We start from the raw sequence: 24,618 nt of genomic DNA, 5'->3' as shown, positions 1-24,618 counted from the left end.
ACATTATTTTTAATGATCCAGCCATAGGCAGAGCTTATTCTTCACAGATTAATACTGTATTAACCATCTAGGGGTTATTCAATTCATCACAAATTTGTTAAACTCCCAGGATGAGTGCCCGTTCTTGACCGCGCTGTGTAAACCCACTTAAGTCGGGAGATGCAGTTTGCTGCGACTAATGCCTGGGAGTTAGTTGTGTTAAACTGCATTTGCCGACTTGAGTGCCAGGGCTATCCCCGAGGTACTAGTTAGCGTGGATTTGAGCTCATAACTCAGGAAGGTGGGAGCAGAATTCCACTAGTCATGGGTATACAGCGCGGGCAATTGAATAGCATTCGGGCAGTCATGCTTGGAGCTTAATAAACTCCCACTGAATTGAATTCCCCCCCCTAGAAACTTTATTTCCAAATAAATACTTGAATAACACTCCCCCCTGAATAGGGTTATGCTGCCCATCCACTAGACGATTAAGTTGAGCGATTGAATGATAACGATCGTTCAATTGTTTGCAAATCGTTTGCAAAAATGTCTAAAACGACCAGCGATGCGCATGCCCGCTGGTCGTTTAGACATCTATCATCTTTCCAACATGCTGGTCAATCTGACGATAACGTCAGGTTCAGCATGTTGCCAGTTGATTGATGAGCCTGCACTGAACGACTGCTCGTTCAGTGTAGGCTTATCACAGACATAGAAACAACTGCACGATTACAATGTCGTAATCGTGCTGTCGTTTCTAGGGTCTGCTAGTGGATGGGCAGCATTAGACTTTATCGTGCATCTTCTCAGACGGATAGACTGATAACTACAGGACTAGAGAGAGGCTGCTGCTGTTACTGTGCTATGAATGATTCCTGCTGGGAGATGATGGGTTCTTGCTTTTGACTGGTGTCTCAAGGGAGTTACCACCTCCTTTTACTTGCCATTAGGAAAATGGTGAATAAACACTTTTATAGTGGACAAACCATATAAATCCAAACAATCAGTAATGACGTCTATACTACTCTCACAGACAAACTTATACTTTTTTTTTTTTTTTTTACCTCCATCTATGATCTATAGATTTTCCCACCCGTTCTGAGAATAGGTTTATTGAGGCCTGAGATGCATGTTTCGATTCACCCTGTTCAGTTATGTGCCTGTGCTGGAGGCCTAGGTCTTTGCACTCTCTCCAAGCAGAAAAGAGTCTATTACTCCCTGACCCCCAAGGTATATTAGACCCCATATGGGTCTAGGGTAATTTCCATAGCTGCGTGGCCTTTTTTCCCCCTATTGGCCAATTCTTCCCTCAAGGAACTCTATTCCTCAAAAATATTGCACACAAAATAACATGTTTGGAGCATAAGTGCTAATCTCCAAAAATAGAGATGCCCACAGATCCCAGCCTAATGGCCAGATGAAACTAAGGTGTTAGTGCATTGTGTAAAATGTGTTGTCCATTCTGTATATGGTATGCGGTTATAATGTTGATAAGTATATTGTGTATTGCACCTTAAACATCTTACATTTTTTTTTAAATTTGCTACCATAAGAAAGCACTATGTTTCTTGAAAAAATATTATAAAACCTAATTTGTTAGATCAGTAAAGTGATGTAAACGTCATGACCAGTGAACCAGATGCATCACAAACAGAAGAAAGCATAGAGGTATTTTTGAGGGGATACGTTCGTTATCCCGGCACAGGGTATGCCAGCGCTTAAAATACCGGCGTTGGAATCCCAACAGCTGTCAGAATCCTGGCACCAGCATCCTGATCACAGGCATCACGAAGGTAAGTAGTGGGGTTAGTGGGAGGGTTAGGGTTAGACACTAGGGGGGAGGGTTAGGTTTAGGGTGCGGGGAGGGGGAGGTTAGGTTCAGGCACCAGGGAGTGTTAGGGTAGGGAGAGGGGGAGGGTTAGGATACCTACTGACAGGTGTCTGTATCCTAACCCTGTCGGGATGCCGGCGTCGGAATTTTGACTGCCAGGATCCCGAGCGCCGGCTTCCCGTACACATCCCGTTTTTGAGGTACATCCTTCTTAGCAGACCAATATATCTCTGAAGCTTCTCACTGTGAGGAAAAAATAAAGCTGTCACGTTACCGGCATGTACAAATCATTGTGCATAAAATACACATACCACCTTACTTCATACACTTTATAATAAATCCATACCTGTGTCTCTTCATTGTCATGTTATGGCAAAAAGCAACAAGGGGTCTTAGTCCATGGTCTCCAAAATAATAGTTGACATTGTTTTACTGATCCTAACATTTAGTATGGCACCTGGAAGATGAAATAGTTCTGCAAAATATGATAAATTGAGGGGCAAATATAATACAAATTACAAGGTTGGCTTTGCTGTAAAAAATAACTTTGACCCTGCTGCAAAAATAGCTGAAAATCTGCATTTTTGTCAAATCCTGAATCTATTACATTTGCCGCTTAATATTTTAGGGGGAGGGATCTTGCCATGTTTAGTATAATGAAAAAGGATCTGTTTAAGGAGATGTAAACTAAATTACATCCTACTGTTTAAACAGAAATAATTAATGTAAATGTTATGCAAAATATACTGTGCAGCATACATAATTGCACAGCACGTAATATAGCTTCATGCTCACCTTGTACATCCCCAATCTATCATAGAGCCCCCGAAGACCAAACTGCGCTGAGAACTGCTGCTTCTCAAATGCTATTGTCACAGCCAACCCAGAGAGCTCGGCCACAGTGTTATACTATAGACTCGTCTACTTGCACTGTTAACTGAAAACAAAGGTCCTATCTACAGTATGTAGACTGCTGGCAGTGATTTTTTTTTTTTGTGACCGTGCTTTGACTAAACTAATGTTGACAAATCTGAAAAACCATAGTGCATGAGTTTTATTTAAAAAGATAATTTGATTTTACTTTTCTATATAAAATAGATGTTTTTGCAAAAAATCTAAGTATGCATTCTCTCTGATACTGGGGATAATGTAAAACCGGCAGGATTTCAGTGAGATGGCTGCTACATTTATTAAAGCGGTATTCAGTTCTAAGCCTGAACCAGCCTTATAACTGATTGCTGCTTTAAATTTAGCAGTAACTTAGCTGATATATTATATAACCCCTATAGATGGGTAATATGTGTGAGGTGCGTAGGGAGCTTTTATCTCTGTTTTCCTGAAAAGCTACAATGAAATATACTGGGACCCCAGTGGAACTATGCCCAAAGTGTCTACGTTTGCTGGATAAACTGTAGGTTACTTTATTATTCTTCATTAGGAAATATTTTGTCAACAAATAATCTTAGCAACTATTACTTTAACAGGGAATACTGTTGGGGAAACATGAAATTGCAGAAAGTTTTATTGAGAAAGTAATTGGCTCTGGCTTTTCCTGAAAAACTTTGGGTTCTAGACCTGCTCCAATACCATGTTCCCTGTCATGAAGAGAGTAAGTGATGCTTTTCCATGGGCAATATGCTATATGTATATTTTAAATTGTAATGTTGTAGGGAGAGAGAGTATTCCAATACTTGGCCAGTAGGGTCTTTCATGCTGACAGATTATGATACATTCATTTATAAGTCTTGTCTGATATTTCAACGTGGAATACCTAAAAGGTCCAATGAGATTTTTTTGCTTCAAACATAGAGGACAATACAGTTCTTGTCAGTGGGCGGCTTTGCACAGCACATACTATGCACATATTCCGGTATTACAACATGTCACATGTTCCTTCGCACCGCTGTGGGCTAAGATGGGAAAACGTGCAATGTTAGTAGCCATGAGGTGGCAGGGTCATGATAGTTTTTCCAGCACTTCTAGGTCATTGTCGCTAATGGAATTACCTCCATAGTGTATAGAAGAATATAAACTGTGTTCCAGTAAGGTGAATCCCAAGGCAATACTACCAAACATGGAGAATCGGATCCCTGTAACCACAGATTCTCCAGTAGTTGGGGGTAGCAGTAGAGAACCTCTTACTATACATTTTAGGAATATTGGGGCAGATGTATGAAGCTCTGGGAAGCATAGAGTGAAAAATGACGGTTGGGAGCTGAATGGTTGGTCATTTATCACTCTCCACTTTATCACTTTTAAGAGCTTCATACGTCTGCCCCATTTAACCATATATAACATAGTTTTATAAACGGTTTTCTTTATCTTAGTTGAAATGGGCATTTTGCTATCTCTGCTGTCATTTCTCCCCAAGCCTGCTTGTCTGGTGAATGCCCAAGGTCTCTTTACTATTCCATTTTGTGAGGATTTTGCAAGGGAAGGAGGGAGTCTGGTAAGATGCCATAGAATAGATAGGGTAGTGCATTGAAGACCGAATAAATAGACTCGTGACATTTTTAAGGGCTGAAGCTGTAGGGAGAAAGCATAGAAAGAAGAAAGAGAGACATTGGCCTACAGGAGATCTGCTTGTTTTCATTTAGAGAATCCATTAGAGGACATACCTAGAAGGAAACCTGGGTTACCCCACCGTAGGCGACTAGTCATTAGAGCAGAGCGAATAGCTTTAAGTACTGATCCCAGATCTTTATGGCAACTTTCAGCTGTGGAGGTTGCTTGGAATTGGGTGGTCTGTGCTTTTTATATAGTGTCCTGACATGATGATATGGTTTGTCTGTTTATGAATAAGCCTTTATGTCTAGCCTGGAGGAACAAAAAGTCAGTTTTTGTGTGAGATACCAGGTAGTTTTCTATCAGGAAATCTATATCGAAAAGCTTGTGGTATAAAAGATCGACAATAATAAGGTTGACACTCCTATAGGTCGACATGTAATAAGTGGACAGGGTTACAAAGTCTACAGGTTCTAATGGTTTACACACAAATGGTCGACTCTCTTTTTTTTTTTTTTTTTTTTTTAGAATTTAACCCTAACTCCTTAGTGCCTAACCCTAACCATCCCTTTCTGCGGCCTAACCTTAAAATGACAAAACATAAAAAAAAAAGTCAACCATTTTTGTGTAAACCATTCGAACCTTTTGTCCTTTTAACCTTGTCGACCATTTGTCAGTTGACCTTTTGTACCTGTCAACCTTTGTCCCTGTTGACCATCTACTGTCGACCTATTGACTGTCAACTTTTTGTCGATCTTCCATCCAGATATAATATAGAGCATGTCCTGCTCTAGATATAGGTTCCTTAAGTATAATAAAATCTTGGAGCTCTACTATTCCAATTAATTGAAATAAGTGATTTTTAATCATTATTTAATAGTGAAAGTTGAACTGCAACTGGCAGGTTTGAAAGACAAAACCATTTGAGGGATGATATTAATATTCACTGATATGATCCTACCTTGGCTATAAGATTATAAGACGTTTCCAAGTACGTCTGCTGTTTTCCTGGGAAAGGATTTGAATACATACTATATTAAAGCATGGTTTATGATTTTGAATAGTTTGATTTTCTATCCAGCGATTTCATTTTATCATTGTATAATTTGAGATTGGGCAATACGATTTCTGTTAGTTAAAATCTGAAATTTGTCTGCAAGCAAAGAAACGGTAGTGGTACTGCAATCCATCTGCACCCCTTGGACGTTTGGTCTAACATTATAAGGAATACCAGTGGTTGGGGGTGTGATGCAAAAGCTGCATTTGCCTGTTCCACAAACCATTTACATAAGTACAAGTTGTAAGGAAAGGGGTTAACATTAACCTCATTAAAGGACGTTGCTATGAATCTAGTGGTGGAAGACTAAGGTGAGACGCATTCAGCCAAGACTACATAGACAGGATCATATCTGTGATGCTTAATGTGCGTGTACTTCCCTTGTGTCTCTCCTCCATCCACTGGTCATTGCATGGGCAGATTCCAACCGTTTATATGCACTAGCCCTAATGTGCGTTCCATTGTTTTTCCTGTAAAACGCCAAGAGGCTTGGCTATGGGACACTGCCTTTGTCCAGTTCCAGAGATCCCAGATTGTTTGTTTGAAAACTGCATCCAATTTTTTTTTTATTATGATGGTAATTACTTAGTTGTGTGTTTTTTCACTTTTCCTTATTTTTAAAAACTTGATTGATGTGCTGAATAGGAAATCCGGGACCTTACTGATATGTTATTGTTGTTTTTATTCCCTGACAGATTTTTTCTCACTTATCAATGAATGAGCGTGGCATTTCTGCATCTCTTGTCTGTAAATACTGGCATGACCTCTGCTTAGACTTTCAATTTTGGAAACAGTTGGATCTCAGCAGCCGTGAGCAGGTACAATAATACAAGCTAGAGTACAGTTGTTTATATACACAGTTAACTGCATAGACTGGAAATGAAGCACTGGTAAGTAAAGAAAGCTGCAGCAGTCCTTTCGCTATGAAGCATTTGTAGTCTTATTCAAAACTTGAATCTTTTACGGAGTGTCTGAAAAGCTTCACTCTGATGCAGAGGTTCTCTGTTGACCATATCATACTGTTGCAAATCCCCCTATGATGGCTTATTTATACTGTAGTCTCTTCCCCCCCCCCCCCCCAAATATTGTGAGTTACTGTACATGTCCCTTTTAAAACCAATGGATGGTGGCGTGGATTAATCATTTGTAAATATTGAAGGGCACATTTATTTAAAGCTAGTGTTCACGATATTGTCTGCTGGCTGGAATTACTTATTTTGTATGGATCTCATTTCAGATACTTAGAATTCTGAGCAATTGTTTACTCTATTCATGCAGTTAATTACCACTTGTAAACGATGATGAAGAATGACTTTGTTTATACAAGCAAGCCTTTTTTAACTGCTAAAACAACCTAAACATAAATTACTCCTGTCAGATGTTCCCTTCAGTAGCTAAGGAGGAAATGTTATGCAACTTTACTAAATATTTTTGCTATGTTGGATTTAGTTTTAGATTTGAGGGGAAAAAAAAATTCTCAAAACTTCTAAAACACTTTTTTGTTTTATTTTATGCTTTTCTTTTTTTTTTATCAAAATGAAAAGGATAACTATATTCTTATTATAGCAGTTAAATATACGGAATCACTCCTACACCCCTTACCAACTTCATTATGCTGGATGTTGTATTAGGTCACTGTGCAGTAGAAAGGCCACAGTTGAACATACACCTGTTGGTGAAGCATGTCTTGCATGTTCTCACACTGGACATTCTTCGGAATCCAACATACACAAGAATGGGCAAGTCTTACGCATTTCAACCACATTTGGGGGGGGGGGGGGGGTAGTTCAATTACTCCCGATTTTAAGATTTCATGGGTGAAAAAGGAAGGAAGCATTGGGCTTTATAGCCCGAAACTTTTCAGTTGGGCGCCCTTTTTCACGCAATACCTTAAACACCCGTTAAATTGACGTAACACAGGTTAACGGGCATTAACACACAGCGTACGTGAAAAGGTCATGGATTCGCACAGTAATAGGGTCGCGGCACCTGTTAAACACCTAGTTATCTGGGATTTTTTTCACTGCTTGTGCAGTGTTGCACTTTGGGGCTAATTGAATAGCCGTGGGGAACAATTAGCACGCAGTAAATTACTACGGCTAATTGAATTCCCCAATACACTTATGACTGAGTAGGAGAAAGTGGGTGGTAACTGGTGCCTTCGCTGCAGTAAGCACTAAGCAGAATTGGAAATAACACAAAGAAAAGAAAAACCCAGGCGCTTGTGAGAGTTTTAAAAAATCCTTTCAATCTAGGTGTGACTGAGTGAGGTAGTCAGCCTCATAGACAAAGGTAACTTAGATGTTTGTCAGTCAGTTTTTAGAGTCATTTTCCAAAAATATGGAGACTGTTTGTTTTTTCCCAGATTTGTACTCTGTGTACCTCATGTAACTGTTGAAAATAAAAAAAAAATGAATAAACAAACACCCACCACCCTTGCACCCTTTCCCCAAATAGTAGTCAGAAGATGGCATCACTACAGCTGCCATGCTTCTGATTTACACAACAATGGTACTACCTGCATTAGTGACTCTAATCCTCATGGAGTACTGTACAAGAGACATGTCTTGCAACCAGCCAGATATCCTGATAAATAACATAACCATCCTTGGAAATAGTGCAGATTAATATATGTGGCAAGACCTAATACTTAGAAGCACCTTTCATCTCTTTGGAAATGTTAGAAATATTTAAATGCAGAAATTCTAAGAGGGAAATTCAATTGTTTTATGCGGTGCACTAATTGGTGGGAGCCCGATGGAGCAATTCAATTGTTGCTCTGTTCAAGCACAAATGCTGCAGCCGTACACATTACTACTTGCAGCCTCCAGAGGTGGTGAGCAGAAATGTGCGAAGAGTCCTTGGTCTGAGTGCCCACCAGGAATTTAGATGGGTTTAACTGCTTTACGCTGCTATTTGGGAGTGACTAGCATGATAATTGAGTACCCACAAACCCAATCTGTACCTCTGGGACAGTGGATGGCCTGGTCCCACACTCCCACCAAACAGTGCCCGGTCACCGCTTCTCTTAATGCCATGATATTAATGTTCACATACTTCTAGTTTTACATTAGATATACCTCTCAGAGTAGATGCAATAGATTCATGTTGGGGAGCATACAAAATACTCTGTGTACGTGATATCCTAGAACTGAGGCTTTTAGGCAAGCAGTGGGAACTTGAGTAATAATGATATTAAAAGTTATTTTGTAGTGTATGTATGTTTTATCCCGGCATAGGCATCAGGACTGCTAGTTTTTTTTTTTTTTTTCTTCTTACTTTATAGCTTTTCTTACATAATTGATGAATTTCGTTACAGGTGAAAGATGGCTTACTAGAAAGAATTGCTTCCAGATGCTGGAAGATTTCAGAATTTAACATTTCAGACTGCCTAAATGTGACAGATGTCGGGATCTGCATCTTCGCCCTGAAGTGCTCAGGGCTGGTGAAATATACTGCCTACCGTTGTAAGCAGCTGTCTGACTTGTCGCTCATCTCCCTGGCAACACATTGCCCCTCTCTGCAAAAAGTTCATGTTGGGAATCAGGACCGGCTCACCGATGAGGCACTTAAACAGGTGTGATCACTTTATACAATGCTTAACTTTATTACCACCTTATGTTTAATATACAGTAGGCTCTAGAGCTGTACTTCTAACATGTTGTATATGTTTTTTTTTACCTGAGCCTCCAACAGCACTACTTCACAGTGTTCGCCAGTGTACAGGTGATTATTTATTTTCCCTGTTCTCATTGTTCCCTCTTATAAATAGATGCTCTGAACTATATGATGTGCAGATCACAGCTACAATTTGAAAGTAGTAGTTTTCTATTCAGCCCATTTTCACTATCATTATGTTTCTGTCCGCCTGCTTGACTGTCTGAGTTGGACACGTGCTTAGGGGGAATCTGTTCAGCCGTGGCTGGCAATTCAATCGGCTGGGTTAACCCCGCGCGTCATTTTCCCTAGGTGGACTTTTCCTTGCAGCTTCGGGTAATTAATACCCACTGGAATTTAATGTAAAGTATGTTCATAAATGTTCCCACTTTATTATGTTCTGTAGGATATAGCAACATAATATTTGTAATAGTTAATACTATACTTACGTTTTAAGAAATAAAAAAAGATGGACTTCATGACCAAATTTCACTGATGTTAAACTGTTAATATTTGTGAGATACAGTAGTAGTGTCACCAATTGTAAGTTGCAGGTTACGTCACATTAAAGAGCTGCTGTTAACACTCAATGATATGTTTGAGGTGTTTAAAAGAAACAAACATATAATTCATATAAGGGTGTACTATATTTTGTCAAAACTCATAATGTCAACATGCTTGGCATTTCGACATTGACATTCAGCATGTCGGCTCTGGTGAAATGTCGTCTTGATTAGAAAGTTGAAGAATCATCCCTGTGCTCTAGTGGTGACTTACTTGGTACAGTGTGTTCCACGGGTCCAGCAGTGTCTTCTGGGTCTGGCGGTGACATCAGGATGTCTTCCAGTGGATCATATGCTGCTTCTGGCGGTATGATTAACCTTAGCCTTCTTCTAGTGCCTAAACAAAACACTCCCCTCCCCCATAGCCCAACCCTAATCCTCTGCCGCCGATCCGTGCAGAATGTCAACATTTCAGATGTCGACATTGTGAAGTTGCACATGCAACATGTTTAATGTCCACATAACTCGATACTGTGATGTCGACATAAAACATTTTGACAGTATGACTACATCCCTCACCTGCTACGTGAAGCCCTACTGTTGCTGATTAATAAATAAAAGGAATTTGAAATCCATAAGCGTATGAACATTATTCAGAAAATGCATTTGTTAGTGCAGTGGTTTCCAAACTGGGTGCCACGGGTTGGTGGTCTAGTACCAAATTATTTATGGTCGATTTGATCCACCACCACATTACTTACCCTAAGGTTGACAGCAAAGCACAATTTCAATTAATTTAATATTTTTTGAGAACTTTTGGCCTAGGGGTGCCGTGATAAAAATGCTGATACTCTAGGCTATCAGCATGATTCCAGGAAGTTTCGGAACCAATGTGTTACTTTTTAGTTTAAGCATTAAAAGAATTGACTATTTTCCATTTTGTCTTCTATTAATTGTAAGTGTAAAGATCTTGTTTTATGTGTTTATTTTTAAGTACATGATACTCTAAAGCTGGGTACACACTTGCCAATGTGTACCCAGACGAAATGTCGGTCCGCAGATAGTCCGTACACATTATGCGATCTGCACAATCTATCGTTCCGCGATCGGCGTCGGAACGATAGATTGTTCAATGGATTGCATAGTGTGTACCCAGCTTTAGTATGTAACTGCTTACGTATAGACACCGTTACATAGGCCACATTAACAGCCACTGGGCCGGAGGTGAACACAATTCATGCGCAGTTGTGTTTTCTTTTGGATTAGCAATACGTAGCAAATATATGCAAATGCCAGTTTCAGCATTCACCTTCTGTAATAGCGTGTGACAGACTAAGTTAACCCTGAGGCACCCTCTTCCATTATGTGAGCACAGAGGTTTAGATCACTGCACCATCGATCCCTTTCGCCCGCTATGGGTCACGCAGTGTATCTATCTCAAATCCCTACTGTGCTGCAAAAGAGAACGCAGCTGCATGTATTTATACGCCCATGACACTCCAATAACACGGCCTCTTATTGTATTCACTTCAGGTCACCTCCCAGAAATCGCCCTTGATTTGCAGTGGCCTTTTCTAATGATACAGATCCTGTACGTAACTGTGATCACTATCGTACAGTTAGATTTGTGTGTGCGCAGTATTGGCATCACTGACTTTCTTTGTATTCGCAATATTAAAATATTGCGCAACTGCGCAAACGTCGGTACTGTGTTCACCTGTGCATGCCTGTCAATCAGGCTGCGGCTGGGAGACATTGCGAGCAAACTCACAAACGGAAGGCTTCCCATGCGCAGTACATCTCCTGCGCATGCACAGTCCTCCCACCGTCGGAGATGTGCGCTAACATCGGGTTAGGGTACACCTCTGAATAAAGCCCATAGTGCATACACACTAGACGATCCAAACTATATGTCGGTCCAATTCGGCGTATCGTCTAGTGTGTACTCAACATAACCTGATCTGAGTCAGTCAGTCAGGAAGCTTCTTTGTGGACATGTGATGTGGCAGTGGAAGGAGGGAAGTCATGGATTGCATTAAAAAAGTGCATATTGTGGAGATGCCTCTCTGCATCCTAAGTCATGTGACTGTGGTTTTGGTAATCATGGGAAACTTCGAAACCTGCCAATCAATAGCAACATGAAGAACAACACTATAGAAAAATGAACAACTCCATGTGTCTTACAGGTAACCAGTGTTGTATGTAAAGAAAAACACATCTTTTCTTATGGAATTGGAACTTTTTAAACAAATGTTGTGTGTACAATATAATTTGGCAATGTCTTGATTAGTAGTGAAAAATAACGCTGCGACATGGCCACTATGTTTTGTAACTGATAGAAGAATAATAGACTTTAAAAGTTGAATTTATTTTAACTTTTGGATGTGATTTAAAAGAATCGACTTTGTTTTATTGACTTTTCCCTCCCGCAAATATTGCTGAATTAATTTATTCTGGTTCCTGAATGTGCTTTTTAGCTATGTATTTATATAATACAGCAGAGGTTTATCTCCTGTGTCTCTGGATACCAGTTAACACTACGCCATGGCTTAAAAGCACAGAAGCTAGGCGGAAAGATAAATCATTGTATATAGTAAAAGCTGTAGCACAGCATGTAGACAGTGGATACGTCCAAAGATGGAAAACCCCTTTAAGGCTATGGTGGAGTTTGTAAGCATTCATAAGATCCACAGCAACTTTCTCTACAAGAAAAACTATGGCCTTGCTTGTCTCTTATAAGTGGTTCTCCTGAATTGTAATAGCAAGGTGTTTATGGGAAGTGCCGAGTGTCTACATTAATGTACATACAGATGTTTGTCTGCAATGTGAAGACTATTTGAGTGTATGAAGAATAAATATGATTTGCCTATAATGCCTCGGGTCTGATGACGCTTGTCTACAGTTGGGTTCCAGGTGCAGAGAGTTGAGAGATATACATTTCGGACAGTGCTACAAAATCTCTGATGAGGGGATGATCGTTATAGCCAAAGGATGTCCAAAGCTGCAGAAAATTTACATGCAAGAAAACAAATTAGTAAGTGCCCCTAGTATTCATAAGTGTTATGCCATGTTTATTGTTAGTATATTATTAAAATGTTCAAGTTTTTGTCTTTGAGGTATATGTAATAGCCTGTGGACTGCAGGCTTCGGCGAGCTCCGTGTGAAGACTGCCCAATGTTTTAAAGTAGCAGTAACTTAAAATGCTGACCCAGGTTGAGTTTGCCTTTAAATAACTGCTACTTTAAAACATTGGGCAGTCTCTCACAGAGCTTACTGATGCCTGCAGACTACAGGCTATTACATATTCCCCTTTGCCTCCTTGTAAAACAACAACTAACTTAATAGATTCTGTAACCTTATATTGTTATAGTAGTGGCGTCTGATATCCACATTGTGATTTATATGTGCTCATTTTACATCTGTATTGCTGAAATTGTATTGCCATGATAGTACAGTACTGGGAGTATTACAGTTGTTGTCATGCAGATACTTATAATGGGAAAACAAATATATTTCTCCAGCTCTGTGAGACCATGCATGTCTGTAGGCAAGCAGTGAAAGCATACAGAAGTATGGTACTGTCCTCTATTAATGTGAATGTGATTATTGTGTAGAGAGGAAGATGGCTCTCCATAGCAATATAATGGCCTTCAAACAGAGTGTGGTGTAATGACCTTTTTGTAGAAAATCGCACAGGTGACTGCCTGGCTTAATTATCTCTGTCCTTCATTTCAGCATAGTAACTTTTCAGATGATTAACCCTACAGATATACTGCTTACCTCTACTACTTGTGTAGAGATAAAATGTAAATTGTTTTCCGTATTACATTTTGCATAGAAACATGTTGTAACTTTCATTATTTGCATTCTATTGTTTTTTTGAACTATATACAGCCTGCTTGGTAGCCACTCTCGCTGTGTTTGTGTGGTCATTGGACAACCGCACTCGTATGGACCATGACAATCTGTCGGCTAGGCCACGAGAGACCAGATTTCTGGTACTAAAGATTTGCCTGTATACACATGTAACTCATTCTGAAACCCTCTGCTAATAGGTGCTCTGGCTGAACATCTGAAGGTGACCAGGTCACCATTAGTATGGTGACTTTTTGGGCATTGTCTGCGCGCACAAACACATGTATTTGTTATCCAACCACTTTACCTTCTGTCCTGACCAACAGATGTTGGTCTAAATTGACATTTTTTCAATACCTAGACACATAGCAGTTTGCTGTCATGAATTGGCGCTAGCTGAATACTTTAATTGCTAAATGGTTGGATCTGCACAACTTGGCCAATATTTTCTGTTCTACAATCAGACTGAAAAATTTTAGTTGTTTTTTTTCTCCTGTACATATAAACTTTTGGGATTTTGAATCTATCAGAAGGCATTAAGCGTGCTCCCGCAGCATCGTCTGTCGCATCTTCAGGTCTTCCCTACAGCCAGCTCAATCTGACAATCTCGTTAACGATTCCCCGCAAATCATGCAGTGTGTACGCTCTACCGAACAACTAGGCGATATGTTTAACATTATATAGATAGCGACTGATTGATGCACGATATATCGTTTGGTAAATTGCAGAGTGTGTATGCACTAGATCGATTTGTCCGGGAGTTCAAGGGAAATCTAGACGATTATCGCAATGTGTGCAAGTCGTCTAGTATTTACCCAGCTTAGGTGTGGGAATATGCGGACAAATCTGCAGCGGTACACTGGAATAGTATAAACATTATATTGAAAACCAACATTCTACCACCTGAGAACATCCTTTCTTGTTAAGGTTTATCTTACCTTTTTTTTTTTTTTAAATATCACCAGTCTAGCCTCGTTAATGTCTTAAATGTATCATGCAGACGTACAAATGGGTGGGTGTACATCCAAACTGCCTTTTATGACTTGTTGCAGTTATACGTGTGTGTTAATCTGTTATTTGAATAGTTGAAGTGTACCTGGCATTTGAGTCTCCACCAAATGTAATACTATTAGAAGTAAAGACTGGCAACTACACTGGCAGATGCACTTTAGCTTAAAAGCTAAACACAGAGAAAAACTATATTAATTACCAAAATTATGTTTTTGGTTACAAATTTAAAAAAACAAAAAAAGGCTTAATGAAAGACAATTTTTTTTTAAAGGGACTGAGAGGTTAATAGTAGTACTCCTAATATTTCTTTAAAAAAAATACATTCTTGTTAAAGAAATTAATTCTAACAGTTAATTAAAAAAAAAAAAAAAAACCCTCTCAGGATTGATTACAAAGTTGTGCATGCCGTCAGATTTAATCCTGAAACTGTGCATCAAAGTAGCAGCTATTGGTGGGTTTGAGTATAACACGTTATGCTTTATAAAGTGCCGTCACCCGCTACTGCTCAAATGATTTCTCCCTGTCTTCTGCATAGTTAGTGAGACAAACTTTTCTTATTAGTTTTCTTGTCTGCGCATGTTTGGCTTTTTATTAACAGGCCACATAGGATTATTTTATATTGAAAGATGTGGTCCTTAGTTATCATTTCTGTAATACGATTTAGTTATCATTTCTGTAATATGATTTAGTTATCATTTCTGTACTTTATTTTTGGAGTAAGAGCTCAATTGTGCACTGTAATTACTTAACCACTGACAAAGTGTAGTAAGTGCATAAAGACTGCACACTCTTATAGAGAAATCCTTGTATCTGGTACTATATGTTTGCTCCATCTGCAATTATGTATGTGACACTGACTTATAATAGTGTCCCAGTGCCTGATTCCTCTCCTTGATTTGCTTTGTGCATACGGGTGTAATACCCCTGTATTCCTGAGTACTGGGAAGGAGTGGACACTGTGCCCCGCTGCCGTGTTCTGTTTCCTCCAGCAGTGGAAATTCACATTACACTGATGATTTTCTCTATTTGCAGATATGTCACACACAGGAGGAAGTGCTATTTGTTGGGGTGCATAAGTGTCACCTTCACTGTTCTACTAATTTGTTACTTTTTTTTTTTTTTTCTACTTTTTGGCCCTGTGTTATAATTTCATTAAGCACCCCACAAAGTCTTACATCTCCCCATGTGTGACTAAAAGATAGAAATGTATCAAGGTATTGAGATAGATAAAGTGGAGAGAGAAAATGGGGCAGATGTACTAAGCTCTGGAAAGTGATAAATTGGAGAGTGACACAGCCTGTAGCAAGACAGTTAGGAGCTGCGTGGCCCCACCTACTAACTGATCGGCACCTGTTATCTTTCAAACACAACCTCTCTAAAATGACACTAGCTGATTGGTTGGTACTTTCTCTCACCAAGGTTTGATACATCTCCCCCTTAGAGCCGTGTTCAATTAGAAGCGAAAAGCTGCTTTTCACCCTTTTTTTGTGAAAATTTCGTCTGAAAAATGTATCTCCGCATTCAATTCCAGTCCGTTTTCTCCTATGCGAAAAGTCAATGCACTGAAATAGGCAATACTTCTTCTCCACAGAATAGCAGGTGAAAAAAAGTGTAAAATCTATATTTTTAGGTGCAGATGTTGGGAAACCACTGAAAACCCTTGGTACACCCCCCAAAGGACAATTCATCCAAAAAAAGAAATAAATTCCTGGAACACCCCAAAAACTTCATTTGAAATTTGTGCGAAAATTAAAAAAGTGTGGGGACAACTTCAAAAGCTAGGGAAATAAGCTTCTGGCGGTGTTCTAAGAAGGGGACAAGTGTTTTGGGGATTGCAGGTGTTTGTATGACTGAGAAATTTCATTTTTTATAAAACTTCACTTTAGAGACATTAAAATATGCTAGTACCCATTTTCAAGTACCCCAAGTTTGATGGAACTACTTATTTGCTCCAAAAAACACTGCTTTATGCCAGTCTTCACCACTTTTACCAAGACGCTAATGGCAAGCAATTACCACCACTTACGTACCCTAACTAGCTCCGCTATGGCTAATGCTAAACTACCATAATGAATTCTGAAGTCAGCCCATCTTTTTCAGGGGTACACAGTGATTCCCCCAATTCATCCTGCACTTTTCGCCTGGTTCACATTCGCCGGGTCCCGTTTTCGCCTGTTTGGGAATTGAATACGTAGTAGTTTGGGAGCGTGCCCGAAAAGTGTTCGCGTCCAAAACACGCGAAGGCAAAGAAAAGTCAGGCAGGCAGAACGTTTTCGCCGATGCGAAACTAATTGAATACGACCCTTAATCTTTTGTATGTCTCCTAGTTTTTCTTTTTAAATATTGAACTTTTCACAGCACACAATTATTTCTGCTTATTACATGCACAACTGTGTAGAGACAGGTTTTCAGCACCTTCCTGTTTGTTCTTTACTTGCAGTTGTTGTAAAGGGAGAGCTTTAATAAAAATTCTTTAATATTCCAAAAAATGTCATAACCTTCTCTTCACTGTTTTCTGAAGCTTCTCAGCTTCTTACCTGCACGGTGCCCTGTCATAGTGACAGCAGCTGAGGTTACAGTGCTGGCTCTCCCACACAGCAGCCAAATAAAGAGAGATGTCCCCTGTGCTCTGACCGCAACTACTATACTTCAGACTGCTCCAATGGCACACACACAGCTGCAAGGTATCGCTGATAATACCTCTACATATATTATATACTGAATATTGCTAAGAAAAATGGCACTCACCAGTGTTGAAAGTTAGTATATTTTATTTAAGGCATCTAACCAGCATAAATAATAATCATTGTTTTAGACCAAAAGTTGGATATAATATATACTGGTTTGATGCCTTAAATAAAGAAATTTACTTTTAAAACTGTATTCTTCATTGGTAACTCTGGTCTCATCCGGAATGACACCCCAGCAGCGTTTCCTCTAATACGCGAGTGTGAACCACACACCTTTTTTTTATATTCATCACAATTTATTGTTATTTTTCACGTATAAATTGATGTTTGGGCACAAAACAGTTACCCTTTATTATGCTACTACAAGAAGATCCTAATTCATGTCTCTGTTGTCTCAGTCCAACAACGCAGGATCTCTATCAGAGCCTCGCTAAAGATCCTGTTTTGTTTGATCAAAGCAACAGTTGTCGTCTTCTTTTCTGCATGACTCTGCTGATTTGACATAAATGTAATTCTACAGCTTGATCCCTCTGTATACTGGGCTCTTGTATACTACAAGCATTATATTTCCCTCCTCTTGTGCATGTGGTTCTTGGAAAGTGTGTGTGTGTGTGTGTGTGTGTGTGTGCGCTGCTGACTCTTTGTTCTATAGAGAGATAATATGGTAAAGATTGTACTGTAACTTCCAATACCAGTTTTGGAGTGTTAATTGAACAGCAATATTCAAAAATAGTGGTTGGCACTCTATATTAAAGTTGAAAAAAGTGATAAATATGTATGACTAAGATGTTACATTGAAAAGACTACTTTTCTCCATTTTACTATGTAGATTGTGGTTTGTAATTTTGACTCTTTCTCTCTGTGTTCTATTCATCATCATAGGCCGTATGGACCCCAATGAAGTATCCACATTGCCACAGGGGATAGTTATCACTGGAGCAATTCAGCATTGCTTCGGTGGAGTTTGGTAAAACGGATGTACAGTAAAAAGATAGACGATGTCTAGATAGACGCTAAATGGTAGACTGGTACAAAAGGTCGACATGGATGAAATTAGACAGGTAGCAGTGTTACTTACCTGTCCCTTTTGCCAGCTTCTGTGTAAAGCCAATGGGGAGGCAGTGAGGTGGCGGTGGAGTGATCTACTCAGATCTCTCTTCACAGCCCCAGAACTCCTTTCCATAGGAAGGAGCTGGGCTCCGAGAAGAAGCGCCATCTGAAGTGTTTGCTATCAGGTGGTCCTATAGGACCCATGATGATGAATTGCCCGTAACTTAATTATGCGGAAAGTATCGTCTCCGCATGTGTAGCAGGTCATTAAGGGATGATGAATGGACCCCTATATCTGTGTGTAAATAATTATGGCTGACCTTTGACAAAGCTTCTGGCGACCAAAACAGCTATCGGGGACGCCAGGGATTATGGTTGAAATTTCTTATACATGATGCTAAGTATTGCCTTACCCTAATGTTGGCTTTATGGATGGCTTACTTTCTCTGATGTGGAAATAAAAGTTTTTTTTTATGTTTTTCTTGTAAGTGGTGTGCTGGTCACTTGCTGTATGCTTCTATTGGCTATATAATATTACACACACTCTCAATTACCTTGAGTGTCAGCGTTTTTAATAAAACAAATAAGATTTCTCCACAAAAATAACCCAAAGTGATTGACACATAACTTTTCCTCCATTAATTGTTCTTTTGTACTGTAATAAAGCTATTTTTTTCTATTACTTGGAAATAAAATATTGGTCTCCTCTAGGTGGCAGTATAGTATCAGATTAATAGTCATTTTCCTTACTTTATTAAATAACATTACTTGAAAGCATTCAATAAATGAAGCTTTTTAAAGACAGCTGTGCAAATCTGTATGTTTTCTGATGAGATATTCCCCTCTACCGAGGTATACTTAACAAAAAAATCAAACAAAGAATAGTATAAAGCATACAATAAATAGCACAGCAGCACAGACTGTGTAATGGTTAGCGTTACTGCCTCACAGCAATGAGGTCATGGGTTAAATTCCCACCATGGCCCTGACTGTGTGGAGTTTGTATTTTCTCCCTGTGCTTGCGTGGGTTTCCTCCAGGTGCTCCGGTTTCCTCCCAAACTCCAAAAATATACTGGTAGGTTAATTGGCTCCCACCAAAAATTAGCCCTAGTGTGTATGTGTGCATGTGATAGGGAATATAGAGTGTAAGCTCCACTGGGGCAGGGACTGATGTGTATGGCCAAATATTCTTTGTAAAGCGTTGTGTAATATGTGTGTGTTCTATAAATAACTGGTAATAAATAATAAATAAATAAATACTGTAATATGTCCGATGCTGAAATCATAACATTACGGTTAAAAAGAACCTGTTGATTCTTATGTGGACATAAAACTTCTGTTTCCAGAGAGAGATTCACTTTTTGTTGCAATATAACCTCCATACACCATATGACCACTCCCACCCTCACCATATATAGCTTCACTTCCATGCGTCACTCCTCATTACCCTGTACACACCCTCCCACCCTCACCATATATAGCTTCACTTCCATGTGTCACTCCCCATTACCCCGTACACACCTCCCACCTTCACCATATATAGCTTCACTTCCATGTGTCACTCCCCATTACCCTGTACACACCTCCCACCTTCACCATATATAGCTTCACTTCCATGTGTCACTCCCCATTACCCTGTACGCACCCTCTCACCCTCACCATATATAGCTTCACTTCCATGTGTCACTCCCCATTACCCTGTACACACCTCCCACCTTCACCATATATAGCTTCACTTCCATGCGTCACTCCCCATTACCCTGTACACACCTCCCACCTTCCCCATATATAGCTTCACTTCCATGTGTCACTCCCCATTACCCCGTACACACCTCCCACCCTCACCATATATAGCTTCACTTCCATGCGTCACTCCTCATTACATCGTACACACCCTCACCATATATAGCTTCACTTCCATGCGTCACTCCGCATTGCCCTGTACACACCCTCTTGACCCTATCCCTATGTGTGTAAGGAGCTTTCCTGGGCTCCCAAGAGAATCAGCTAGTGCAGTCTGGTGCTTGGTGCAATTTGCGATATATGGTTTCATCGTGGCCACGATGGCAATTGAATTGTGCTATTGAGCAGCGGAGGGCATTTTTAAAATGTTTGCAACTATGGTGGTTAATGGCAACCAGCTTATCACTGCTCCAATCATTAGTAAATTTCTTAGATCCATTGTAATTGGCCAAGTTTATCTGTGACGTCAATAATAAACATACATATTTGTAGTGACAGGTATGTTTGTACATACAGAGAAAATCTTTAATAACTAGATAATGGAAGGGAAAGTTTAGGAATCTATGGACAAAAGAGGATAGAAGGAGATTGTGAAAGAAATGGAAATAATTTCAGGCACACTGTAAGCTCATTATAGTACTTCTTACACTGGGGACATTACTGCTTCATTAACCAGGAATGTGCTGCGTGGTAAGGTATAAATAAGGATGACTGGTGGTATTTTGCAGGGAAGACCGTCGGTTTATGCTTCTGCTATTATGCATTTTTCAAAGGATATTAGGTGCTAGAATAGCCAAGTACATGTCTAGAGCATTTTTTTAGGCTTTGATTATAATATGTGAGATGAAGCTCAATAATCTCTCGAGCTTATATTTGCTGCAAGGCACCAAAATCTCAGACCATCTTGGTTTTGCTGATTTTCCTTCTTGGATACGATCTCATGGGGAGCACAAACCTGTGTAGGAGACTTGCTTAATCATCTGCTGCATGTAATATTCATGTTTAACACACACAATCCCTGCCCACATGCAGGCAGATTGCTGTTCATAGACTACCTGGCATTACTTATTGTATGTGTGTGTCTTGGTCTGTTTATGTATTACTTGGCATATAGGAGACTCCGCACTACTTAAAACAAATTTGCACGTTCAGTCCCATCCCAAGTGAACCTTTCCGCGCAACCAACTCCAGTAGAATCTCAGTGATATTTTAGTGTTTATTCATTACCAGATTTTATATATATATATATATATATATATATATATATATATATATATATATATATATATATATATATATATATAATGTGTTATATTAAATATAAATTTAGGAAACTCACATTCCTCAGTGCTTTACAGAGAATATTTGGCCCCTCACATCAGTCCCTGCCCCAGTGGAGCTCTCAATCTGTTACTAGCCCCATTTTCTCCTTTTCTCCGCATCCTGATGTAATTGATAGGAAGCTTTTTTTTCTTCAAAGATAGAGGATTGGAGACTGATGGCCCTGGTCTACGCCAGGACATGTCCTGAACGAATGCACATTTCCTAAATTTAAAAGGCTGCTCTAAGGCAGGCTTGCCTACCCTCCTGATAAAGCCGGGAGACTTCCGATTATAGGATGCTGCTCCCGGCCCCCCGGAAAGGCAGGCAAGCCTCCCTACCCCCCGCAGAGTTAATATAAAAAAAACGCAGCGGGGGGGCCGGTGACGTGATTCGCGCTGAATCCAGTCATCGTGGCCCGCCCTCTGCTTTACAACGCAATTTACTCCGGCATTGTGAAGAGGGGGCAGAGCCGCGATCTCGCGGCCACACCCCCGTCCTGCCCTGGTCATGCCCCCGCAACAGCATTATTGTGCGGCCACGCACCCCGCTGTAAGCTGACATTCAGGCCCCTCCCGGAAGGAGGGAGCTGAATGCGGCAAGTATACTCTAAGGGCTTTAGAGGTTAATTGGGGCATTTTTCTACCCTGAAAAGTCTCTCTCTTTACCAACACATACCCGGTAGCCTTTAGCAAGATCTATTTAAATGTATATGGTTTTATCTGTTTCCTACAAACACTGGAGGCAGTCATTTTGTAGGAAGGACCAATGTTTATATGAATGCAGCCCAATAATACTTTGAACTATTGCAGTCCCTGGAATACCAGGTGTGCTTAGCCTGTTTTGGCACGTGTAAGAAATGCCCCAGATCCACCCAACACCAGTCTGTGCACTTTTCTTTATCCACACGTATGTTGGCATCTTGGCACTCAAATCCACAAATCCATGCCCTTATTCCCCAACACCAGTGAAATTTTGATTTATAGATCTTTTGTTCTGTATGAAACAATCACACAAGTATGAAACCCTAATAATGGCACACATTATTATTCCTCACCATCCATGACTATGTAATGCATATATAGGTTATAGTGGTTTGGTTATGATTATACATACATGTCCATTACCGCATAGTACATACCACAAACGTGGAAACTGTCTTGAAGCAAAACTATTCAACCTGTCCATAGTTTTTTTTCTTTTTTTTCTTTTCAGTAATTATTTGTGTAATGAAAGGTGTTGAGGCGTCTGTCTTATTATATAGGTTATTGCTTTAAACATTCCGAGCATTATATGTGTCTATGTGCACACTGTGAAATGCATCAGTGTCCTGTAAATAATGATCAGTAGCCATTACAAGAACAATTTTCATCATGCCAATGGCTTTAGTGATTTATATTACTCTGGAGAAGTGACCCCTTCACAGCCAGGCCATGCATCACAAATCGCCTGGCACCAGCTACGGTAATTACTGTACTTCTACAGTTTATGAATCCGGTTAGTTCTGAAAAAAACATGTTTCTCTTTTGTAATCAGCTTATGGTAATAGTTTTTTTTTTCTTCAAACTTAACAATTGTCTGCTTATAAAGGAAGACCCCGAAAGTGAATAGATTGCACAGTGTAAAATTCAAGGCAAATCTTTTCTCCCAAGCTTAAAATGGCTACTTTGCCAGTAGGAGGATTGAATGTTTTAAGGAAAGCTTTGCTAAGCTTTTGTAAGTGATAAATGCAGTGCATTCATTTCAGATTAGTGTGAGGTAGCCTATAAAGATAGGCATGAGGTGTCATTTTGTTTCCAATAGTCTCAGATCAATGTTTTCTTAAGGATAGAAGAAGAAAAATATAAATCTCTTTGAAATCCTTTTATTTTTGAATGTTATAATATATGTTTTGTAGTCTTTTGTGCAAGATTCAGTAAATATATTTTATCTCGCTACGCTTAAGCTTTTAGAATTTTACTTATTTTCAGCAGCGGAAAGAAGTTAATCGGGGGGGTGAGAGAGGGGCACCCCCCGAAGTTAAAGGTAATTTTATTCAAAACTGTACTTTTTTTTTTCTTTCTTGAAATTTGAGTTTTTAAGTTTTATCGATTGCTGTACAAAAAGAGAGGGAATGTCATAAAATATTGGGAAATAAAAGTGCCCCTGGGAAAATTTCTAAAAGTGGCCTCATGTGGGTGGTGCCAAATCAACTGTAGGTGGGATTGCTACTTCAAAAAGTAATGGCGGGCGGAGTTACACCAACCAAAGGTGGAGCATGTCATAGTACCTGTAGCTAACACACAGGGCTGCCATCAGGGGGGGACAGCCGGGACTCCAGTACCAGGCCCGGAGAGAGAGGGGGCCTGGGTGGCAGCAGCGAGGAAAGCACGTGCAGCAGGCAGGAAGAAAAAGCATTGGCGCTGCGGCATTTCAACTATTTACAGGACTGTATCCGGCCGTGAGCCAATCAGGAGCCGGAGGGGGGGGGGGTGATGGGAGGAAGACTGGACATTAATGTGTGGGGGCACAGGACAGGGAAGACTGGACAAGGTGGGGACACTGGGCTGGGCTGGGAAGGGTGAACTGGGGTGGCAAAGGGCAGGAAAGGCTGGTTGGACTAGGGGGGTGGAAAGGGCAGGGAAGGCCGGCTGCTCAAGTGGAGGGGCAAGGCAGGGAATTCAGGCAGGCTGGCTGGACATGGGGGGGGCACAGGGAAGGCTGGCTGGACTGGGGCAGGGAAGACCGACAATCTGGCTGGACTAGGAGGGGGCACTGGGATAACAGGCTGGACTGGGGGCTTAGGGAAGGCTTGCTGGCTGGACAGGGGGGCTTAGGGTAGGCTGGCTGGACTGGGGTAGGGGCAAGGCAGGCTGGCTGGCAGGGAAAGCTGGCTGGACTGGGGGGGGGGGCAGTGCAGGGAAGGCTGGCTGAACTGTACAGATTTGAATAAAATTACCTTTAACTCATCTTTTTCTTCCGAACTTATTTTGGGAAGTACAAGAGTACAGTTCTCTCTCCAATTAGAAAGTAAATACTGATAAGTCAGAAATATCAGACCTGAATACTCCTCCTTGTGACCTCTGTTTATTGTATGATAACTGAAATTAAATGGCAAACTCATAAAGTCAAGTTTTTAGGTATCTTCCTGACTTATTCACAACTCTATGCTGCTAACTTTCCAAGATTACTAGCCTCAATTCGACTGGACTTGTCAGCCTTGGATAAATAGTTGATATCTTGGATTGGCGTTATTGCGGCTGTTAAGATTAATATTCAAACTCGACTATTGTATTTCTGGCAGACACACCCAATCCATGTCCTTTCTCACACCTTTAACCACTTGCCTGGCACTAATGCATGGGAAGCGACAGCAGCCAGGTGTTGTTTACCTGACCAGGTCGCTTTTAGTGCCGCCCCTCTACTACCCCCGTTTGT

The 24,618-nt window shown here is 40.3% G+C and overlaps 1 protein-coding gene across 2 annotated transcripts in view; it reads left to right on the top strand.

Annotated features, from left to right (window-relative positions):
• FBXL17 (F-box and leucine rich repeat protein 17) overlaps positions 1 to 24,618 on the top strand; it is a 620,751-nt gene that overhangs the window by 4,031 nt on the left and 592,102 nt on the right. For both annotated transcript variants that reach the window (XM_088477668.1, XM_088477669.1), the window contains exons 2-4: positions 6,068 to 6,190; positions 8,692 to 8,949; positions 12,435 to 12,566. In XM_088477668.1, the coding sequence (XP_088333794.1) occupies positions 6,068 to 6,190; positions 8,692 to 8,949; positions 12,435 to 12,566 (513 nt within the window). The remainder of the gene's footprint in view (positions 1 to 6,067; positions 6,191 to 8,691; positions 8,950 to 12,434; positions 12,567 to 24,618) is intronic.

This window comes from Taudactylus pleione, unplaced genomic scaffold, assembly GCF_031769625.1.
Source record: "Taudactylus pleione unplaced genomic scaffold, aTauple2 ptg000202l, whole genome shotgun sequence".
NCBI lineage: Eukaryota > Metazoa > Chordata > Amphibia > Anura > Myobatrachidae > Taudactylus > Taudactylus pleione.
This window is presented reverse-complemented; position numbering and strand designations above follow the sequence as displayed.